An 8,859-nucleotide genomic window follows, 5' to 3' on the forward strand; every position below is an offset into this window, starting at 1 on the left:
CCCGCTCACTGGCTTACTGCAACTTCCCCTGCTCTGGAGTCAGCCTTTTCAGTTAATTCAGTAACTGCAGAAAACAAACCTCCTGTGTGCATGTTGGCTTCTTCAGGGTCAATGAAATCTGTGCCATAAGGCGGATCTCACTGTAAGGTTCCACAGCCGTCCATTACCTTTCTTCTAGTATCTTAGCATCCACCTTTTTGATTTTCTACCTAGGATGTGAGCACCCTAGAAAAGCCTAAACAGATTTAGGGTTTGCATTTGTCATTTACAAACTTTCCCCCTAATGTCAAGATTTCAAGTCTCAACTCTCCTTACACTGATTGTTATTTAATATCCACAGAAAAGGCTAAGCAGTGGGGCCTTTTTTCTTGTCTTCAAGGACTAAAGCACTTTCCCTTCCAGAGAACTCTATGATGCTTATATTGCATTTTTAAAAAAAGATTTATTTATTTATGCAAACAGAACTGGGGTACAGACCAGAGGTGCAGGGATGAGAGGATTCACTAGAGACATAGTGGGGAGCAGGACAGATAAATGGACTGGAATACATGGCTGAGGGTAGCAGCAGGTGGGTCAAGAGAGCTCTGCCATGCCATGTGGGTCACCTCCCTGGCTGGGGATTGAACTCATGCTGCAGTGGCTGTGGTAGCTTCATAGTTCTGTTTTAAGCCGTTGAGCCACCAGGGAGGGCCCTATATTGCATCTTTGATTCAAGAAATTTCCAAGTACTTTGTAAAAGTTCTCATCAGTATTTCCATATTGACATGAAAAAAGAATGCAAATATACTGGTCTTGTTACTGCAAGTGTGTAAAAATTCCTGCTTCACTTAAGTAAACAACCAGTCAGGTAAACCATTAGCCAGGTAAATGATGACTGCTTCTCACAGCTAATAATCAGAGACTAGGCAGAAATGCCACCCAGTGGGGCCCTTCTGAGAGAGTGTGAACTCACCCACCACTCCCTTCTGAGAGAGAGTGAACTTCTAGGCAGCATCATCTCACCTCCTGCTTGCCCTTCCCCCTCCTTGCACTCACCCAGCTCTCCTGCACCCTGTATTTACCCTGGCCACTTCCTGCATCATGGACACAATACTGGCTTGGGGACCGGGCCACTGAGTGTCACTTTTGAAAGTCACTTCAAAATCTGGGACTCTTTCTTCTTGAAGTGCTGGGCTAAGATGCTCTTTCAGGACATTTCTCACTCCAAGATTAGTCAATTCATTACAAAACTGGATCTTAGAAAATGAAAAAACTGAAAAGCCTGGGAAGAGTTATAATCCACTGAGCAATTTGTGATCCTCCCCTATATGTGTTCTTGCTAGAAACATTTATTGATGCAACTACCTCTCCCAGGTCTAGTACTTTCACTAGCTTGTAAATGTCTAAACAGCAGAGGTGCTACCATCTCCTCTTGCTCACTAGGCCACAAACATCAGGGGAGCCGTCCTGATACTGAGAGCCACACAGAACATCTTCTCCCTCCATAAGTGGAAACAATAGGTTTGTGGTTTCCTCAATCAAAGTCTCCAGGCTGTTCTGATTCTTGAAATCACAACAGAGATCAACAGAAATGACACCCAAGAAAAAGCAAAAAGCCCCCAGGAGGGGAGGGGAAACACCCCCAGCAACTAGAGCTGGAAGCCAGTCAGGGGGTGGTGCAGGTGGCCTGACCCACCCCCTTGGCGGGTCTGCGGAGCCCAATTCTCAAACAGTGGAAGAAGAGTGGGCTTCCCTGACTCTCAACTCGTCACTTACCTTTACTTCAGGGGGCAGTTCTGGCTGGCCCAGGTCCGGAGGATGCTCTCCGTCTTCCCTCTCCTGAGTGGTGTCTGCTGCTTCCATGCTGTCCTCTTCCAGGGGGAGCCCTGGGCCCTCCTCTGCAGTCCTGCCATTCCTGTCCATAGCTGCTTCTTCTGCACCTGCTTCTGCTGTGTCTCCCTCACCTGCATCCTGGGTGGTGGGAGACACAGGGCTCGTGGGGGTCTCTTCTTTCTCTCCATTCACTAATTTCATGTCGAGCAAGGGCTCAGCTGTCTCAGAGGGCGGTTCTGGGCTTACACTGGCCTGCTGGTCCTGTTCGTGTTCACTCTGGTCTGGCGCTGCCATCAAGCCATTAGCCAGACTGGTTGGCTCGCCCGGAGCTTGGTCTGTATCATTTTCTTGCTTCAGGGGTGCATGCTTGGAGGATAGCTTGTGCTGAGGGGTGCTGGTCAGCCCAGGCCTCCCGGGGGTCCTCAGGGTGTTCAGGCTCACCGCAGATTCCTTCTTCGGATCACTGAAAGTTGATAATGAGCTAAAACATAAAACATAGAAGGTGCGAAGACATTGGTATGGACAAGTTCTAGGTGGAAAAGCACATTTATTTCAGCTGAAAAGGCACTTTAGTGAAGACATTGCCTCCTGTGAGGCCTTCAGACTTGAGGTGTTATATGTACTAGGTGGGTGGGGAGAGATACCCGTTCTTCACCTACAGGGCCTGGGGTACCTCCTTGGGCTGGTCATCCGGTGGCAAGTTAGTGTAGACTGAGATGTGAGAAATGGATTCTGACTCCTATCATTTTAAATACAAGTATCATCAGCCCTCAGTTTATGAACAGATCAGTAGCCAAAGACTTTCTGTTTGGTGAGCAGAACATAGTCTTGAAAATTCAGTCACATGTTGCCAGAGCTTTCCTTACTGAACGTCTGCTTTGGTGGCAGAGGCCATATTCAGAGGCTCATCCCCAAACTTCCCGGTGACCCTGCCTGTGCTTCCGAGACCCTACTCAGCTCTGGCCCCAAGGTCAGGCCTCAGTCTCTCCTTAGGGCCTGCTCTCAGCCTTCCCAGTTTCTTCGCTGCTCCCAACATCCAATAAGCAAACACGTGATCTGAGGATTCCCAGGCTGTTCAATGTCCAGCATGGCTTTCCCAAGACAGGGCTGGGACACCACATCCAGGAGCCTTTCCTGGGTTGTTCTATCACTCCCCGAACTACACATCTTATGTTGATCTTCTTTAAAATCTTCACCATCACGTGACATTATGTATAATAAAATCCTAAAGTGTAATGGGGCTTAAACACCAAGATATTACACTGTTCTAATGGAAATGTTTGAGTATCATTTTAATCCAGGATTCCGGGTGGGGGTTGGCAGGTGGGATTTGGGGAGTGGGGGGTAAGCATGAAACACAGAGCTGCAGTCTGGGAGATATTCCTTGACCTGATAAGGAGGAAACATGAATATGGTGCAGATGTGCCTGCCTCGTCTGTGCTCTTTCCAGGGCTGGGTCTGGCCTGGCAATGGTCAAGGGCTGTAGCCATGATCACAGTGGCTCAGTTTCTACAGTGGACATTGACCAGGTGCAGTAAAGTCCACTCTGTTCTTACACAGGCCACTGGCCCCTCATAGAGATGCTGAGGGGCGGGGTGGGGGGGCTTACAGTGTGGCCAGCAGATCCCAAGACACAGTAAAGCTAGGTTTCCAGCCAGGACTGCTGGAGGAGGGGAGGCTGAGCAGGGCAGCACAGGAGGGAGGTCTTCTCCCCTGACACGGCTGGTATGGAGCAGAGAATGGAACAGGCAACAACAACAGGAGCCAAGAAAGCAGAGCGGGGGAGACTCGGCAGAGCGCACTGTGCCCTTCACACATCAGAGCGGCAGGTGGTTGTCAATGCCCATGAGTGTGGTGGCACTGCCACCTGCATGCTCGGAGGGGTCTACACACATCCCAGCAGGCTTCACAGACCCAAGCACAACACAGAGACCCTCTGCACCTAAAAGCCCAACTCGGTTGGCTCAAAGTTTTTGGGAGGAATCTGCTTTGGATGAGAGCCAGGACCTCCTGTCATACCTGGGGGGCAGGTTGTGGGGCTGGGTAGGGAAAAAGATGGGGAGGGAAGGTGGTTAAAAATCAGGGGCGGCGGGCCCTCCCTGGTGGCATAGCAGGTTAAAGCGCAGCACTGAGAAGCTAAAGCCACTTCAAAGTGAGTCCAATCCCCGCCCCAGAGGTGACCCACATGGCGCGGCAGACCTCTCCTGACCCACGGCAGACACCTCCCCGACCCGCCCGCTACTCCCCTCAGCAGCAGTGCACTTTATCAGTCGGCCTGTTCTGCTCCCCACTCTGTCTCTGGGGAATCCTCTCACCGCCCCTGCACCTCTGGCCAGTACCCAGTTCTGTATGCATAAATGAATAAATCTTTAAAAAAAAAAAAAACTGAACCAACTGATGAACCAACACAGATTCCTGCTGCTTTGTGGATGCCAGACCTCAGGGGGAAAAAACAGCTGTGCAGTGTCTGGGGGAAATCAATGTTTGTGGGAAAATGCTCTCTACTTCTTTCTAAAATCCTGAACTCCTGCACAGTTTAAAACCACTAGTATCTCTCACTGCCAAAAAAGAAAAAGGCTAAAAGCTAAAAAAAAAAAAAAAAAAAAAAAAAGCCACAGTAAAAAGTAAATACAGACACTCCCTCCAATGAGTCAACCTCATGGAGGAGGAGGGGACTGGGGCATGGCAAAGGCCAAGACCATGAAGCTGGGGAAGGCGGCCATGCCCAGATGGGCTCCAACACCCCTGGAACAGACTCTAGAGCCTCCTGTCCTTCACCATGGCGACACAGAGCCTAGAGAATCGTCCCCGTCCCACAAAATGCTTATGTAACCACTAAGAGCTGGGAAATGACCCAAAACCCACACTGTAGGCACAGGGACACCACTTGATAGGAAACACCAACTGCCACTGAAGCCCATGGTGAGAGCCACGAGCCCTCACACTCCTGCAGGGCCCATGTCCCCAGCTGCACCTCGCTCAGGACATGTGACGGCACTTGTCCCTGGCGGGGGGCCCTGTGGCAGGAACCCCTTCCACCAGAGCCTGCAAAGGCTCTCCCTGCATCCTGCCGCACCCAGAGCAGGCCACTTCATGTGTTGGAATCACAGCACCTCTCTCTAAGACCAAACCTTTCAGCTTTGTATTAAATGACTTTGAATCTGCAAAGTTTGAGTAAGTGAAAGAAAACTGGTATTAGTAAATGGGAAATCTGTGTGCATTTTATGTAGAGAAGGGTGGTGGGAGTGAGTTTCCAAACTGTGAGGAACCTGCTGCTACAGACCCACTGTGGGCCCGGGTGCCGGCTGGTGCTCAGGGCGCAGGCCCACCCCTCCTGACCCTCAGGGTTAGGCTGGCCCTGGATGGGGCCCTGGGACCTGCCAAGAGGAGGGGGCTCCCTGAGCTGAGAAGTCAGTCTTATTAAGCAGAACTAGATCACTTTAGTAAAGGCTACTATCACTTAAGATAACAACGGTATTAAAAACACTATTTCAGAGGAGACATGGAATGAATATTTATGACCCAAGTTCCTACAACTGACTGGGAATGAAAAATGAATTCAGCCCCTGCAAGACTTTCCCCCAGAACGTGACTAAATGCAGACTCATTTTAAACCAGGAGCACTGCAGGTCAGTGTCCACAAGTTCCATAAGCTTCTGAAATTCCTTTCAAGCATGGCCCGGTACATGAATAAAAGATCCCCCAAATAAATTAGTTAAAGTCACCTAGAAAAAAAATTCCCTTATTATATACTGTGATCAATGGAAACAGTTGGCTTCCAGGGTAAAAAGGCAGTTAAATATGTTTCTGTTTAGTTATATATATATTTTGTTGACATAAAATAAAACCCTTCTGAGAAAAAAAACTTGTACATTTAACTTAGGGGTGAGAAGTGTAAGACAAAACAACCGAGGGACAGGGACGTCTAACCTAAGGGTTGTGAGGTTAGAAATGCCAGGACTAAGGAATGTGAAATAAGTAATAAACTGAAAACTGGAATGACTTTAGCTCTGGCAATATCTTCACGGAAGTAGGGGGTGGCAGGGGCCTGAGTGCAGAGCAGACCCAACATGGTGTCCAGCCAGCAAGGGAGTATGCTGCATACACACAGGCACACACATCACACACGTACCACACAGATACATGCCACACACACACACGTCACATACATGCCACACACCAGGCACAGCACACATATCAAACATCTGGCATGCACACAGCACACACAGACAACAACACACATATACACACCACACACAGACATACACAGTGAAAAACAGGAGAGAGATGACCTCCTGCCGGCACCCCGAGCCCAGGGGCCAGCAGCTTGGCCCAGGAGCAACCCAGCGGGACATACACAGTGCAAACAGCTGGGTACATCTACAGGACCCTGAGGATACCACCTGGGCCCAGCGCTACACACACGTCAAGCACAGAGTGACCACTCATATTAGGACAAGATCAGATGCCTAAAACCTACACTTCCCAAAGGCCGGCCAACCCCAGTGAGGCACACACGGTATTTTCGATCTCAAAACCCATGACTTGATCATTTGCTCAGAGGCTGGCATTCCTCTGCCTCTGCCTCATGGCAGGAAGGGGCGCTCACCTGCCCCCCTCGAAGTGACTGATGAGGTCGGACACCTTGCTGGGCTTTTCCTTCGGGACTCGAGAAGCTGCCGCAGCTTGCATCCCCTCCATCCTTGGTTTTGCACCAGATGAAGCTTTGTATCGGGGGGCCTGGCAGCTATCGGCTGAAGGTGAACTCTGTAGATGTAATGGTTTTGGAGGCACTGTAGAAAAAGAAGATGGGGTTCAGCATCTCATGACATTCTGGTCCCTACCAATAAAATCTCTGGTGTCTTGAGTATAAGAACCTTCAACACTCTCAACCTTTGTGACGGGGCTTGGCCAAGGGCTTGTGTCTCTTGCTCTCCTGGACATTTGCTCTGGATCCAGTGGGAAACCCATCTCCAAGATACCATGTTTCTGTTAACGTGAAGTGATTTAAAAGCATCAATATTGAACATCGAGGGACTGACAGCACCGTGATATTGCAAACTGACGTGACATAGTCACTTCTCTCAACAAAGGAAAGAAAGCACAGCCCCTGACAGAATTCCCAGGGACACACTGCTCACTGCAAATCTTGTTATAACAGATCTTGTTATAACAGAGCGATCTTGATACAGCAGGATCCAGAGCTAGTGAGTCAAACGTGGACATCAACCAAACATCAAGCACACACATGGATGTGTTAACATGAGTTCCCACTTAATAAAAACACCCCTCTCTGTCTGTAGGTCAACATTCTGGAGGGTTCCGGGGTGTCTACCAGGGTGCTTGTGCCAAAAATTCTGCTTACATGTCTGCTCACCCTCAGAGTCTCCCACCTCTGTCAATGGTAGAACCCCCCAGGTCTGTTTCTTTCCCCAGGTTGAAAACATTTGAAAAGCAAGAATTGTAACATCTCTTCTTTTTTTTCAGTCCATAAACATTAGGGGAGCCAGTCCTGATACCCAGAGCCATCCAGGACACCTTCCCCCTCTGTGAGTGGAAATGATAGGTTTGTGGTTTCCTCAATCAAAGTCTTCAGTCTGTCTGATTCTTGGAATCAGATCAACAGAAATGATACCCGAGAAAAAGCGTAACACCCTTGGGAGGGCAGGGTGAGTAGCTTCCAGACAAGGACCGTCACCTGGCAGAGCCCTCAGCCTCCCTTGCCTTTCAGGAGTGGGTGTTGGAGCCAGGACGATATCGTGTTCTGTATAGGCCCGAAGGGAATGATAAGCAGCATGAAGACATGTGCTCGCTGACCCAGCAGCCTGTGGCCCGGAGGCTGGAAAGAGGCGAAACCACATTCCACCCACGGATAGTCAGTAAGGGCGTGTGATACTGCCTCAGCCCCGTCAGACTCACCAACAAAACAGAATCTGACATGCATGCTAGCAAAGCCACGAAGCCATGCGAAGGCTCAGGCATCCTGAGAGGGAGTATAAATTCATATGGCCACTAAAAATGGAACATTTCAGAATATCATCCTAGAGCAATTCTTAGAATTCTTGGACATCCACACGTCTACACGAGGGATATGGATCGAGTACCTATTGCACCCTCCACAGTGGATCATGGAATGCATATCGTGCCAGCTTACAGAAGGGGCATATGCTGGGAAACGCATGGGGGAGGGGCCACAAGAACCGGAGGGTGGGTCGGGGGACCTGGAGGCTGAAGGAGGGTAGGGCAAGTGGCACGCAACGCAGGGTGTTCGGGGCCTCTGAGCAGCTCAGATGTAAATGGAACTGGAAGCTGCACACTGTAGGGACCAGCACCCCATAGGAAGAGGGAAGCGGGAGCAGGGTACGTTCAGGTATGGACCATGCATGATGGAGATGAGGGGGTGGCTTATGTGACCACCTCAAAAAGTCTGCTCTGGCCGCAGTGTTGAGAACATGGGGTGCGGAAGGCAGAGAAGTGTGGAGGTACTGCCACCCCATTCAGCACACACTTGCTGCCATGCACCTGAGCCTCATCCACCCGTTCTCATGCATGCAGTTCTTCCCTCTGAGTTACCCTCCTTCATGTGACCACTGACAACGGCCTATGGGTGGCGTATGACACCTGCAACCTCAGCCTGCTCCTCTCTGCGTCCCTCTGCATCCTAGTCTTTCCATGCCTTGGCATAAAGAGAGTACCCACAGCAGACACACGCAAGGGTACGTGAGGCTGTGCACCTGTGAAGGGGACGATACCGGCTGCTTGTGTGAGCTTCTTGTCACTTTCACTAAGAGATGAAAAATGCAAACACTGATCTATTGTTGGCATATGTCGATTTCTGCAACAAGAATTCAAGAGGTTTAGGTGCAGTGGGCAAGTGTGGCTTACAGAGCAGTGATGCCGAGGGCACGAAACAGGGACTCTTTGCTGGTATCACTTTTTTTTTTTTTTTTTTTTTTTAAGACGGCATACGAGATGTCGAGCAGTGACTGGAGTTCAGACGTGTGCTCTTCCGATCTTTTCTAAACTTCTTTTCTTTTAACTCTTTAA

General features: G+C 49.7%; 1 protein-coding gene across 3 annotated transcripts in view; it reads right to left on the reverse strand.

Annotated features, from left to right (window-relative positions):
* FGD4 (FYVE, RhoGEF and PH domain containing 4) overlaps nt 1-8,859 on the reverse strand; it is a 56,302-nt gene that overhangs the window by 43,115 nt on the left and 4,328 nt on the right. Inside the window, exons 1-3 of one of the 3 annotated variants that reach the window (XM_012720511.1) lie at nt 6,422-6,593; nt 2,059-2,293; nt 1,756-1,950 (exon numbers count right to left, since the gene is read on the reverse strand). In XM_012720511.1, coding sequence (XP_012575965.1) covers nt 1,756-1,950; nt 2,059-2,293; nt 6,422-6,513 — 522 coding nt within the window. In that variant the 5' untranslated portion in view covers nt 6,514-6,593. Of the gene's footprint in view, nt 1-1,755; nt 2,294-6,421; nt 6,606-8,859 lie in introns of those variants that run through there. The other 2 variants (XM_004676525.2, XM_012720512.1) reach the window with 2 other exon arrangements.

Source organism: Condylura cristata, unplaced genomic scaffold, assembly GCF_000260355.1.
Source record: "Condylura cristata isolate star-nosed mole 26May11 unplaced genomic scaffold, ConCri1.0 scaffold00004, whole genome shotgun sequence".
Taxonomy (NCBI): Eukaryota; Metazoa; Chordata; class Mammalia; order Eulipotyphla; family Talpidae; genus Condylura; species Condylura cristata.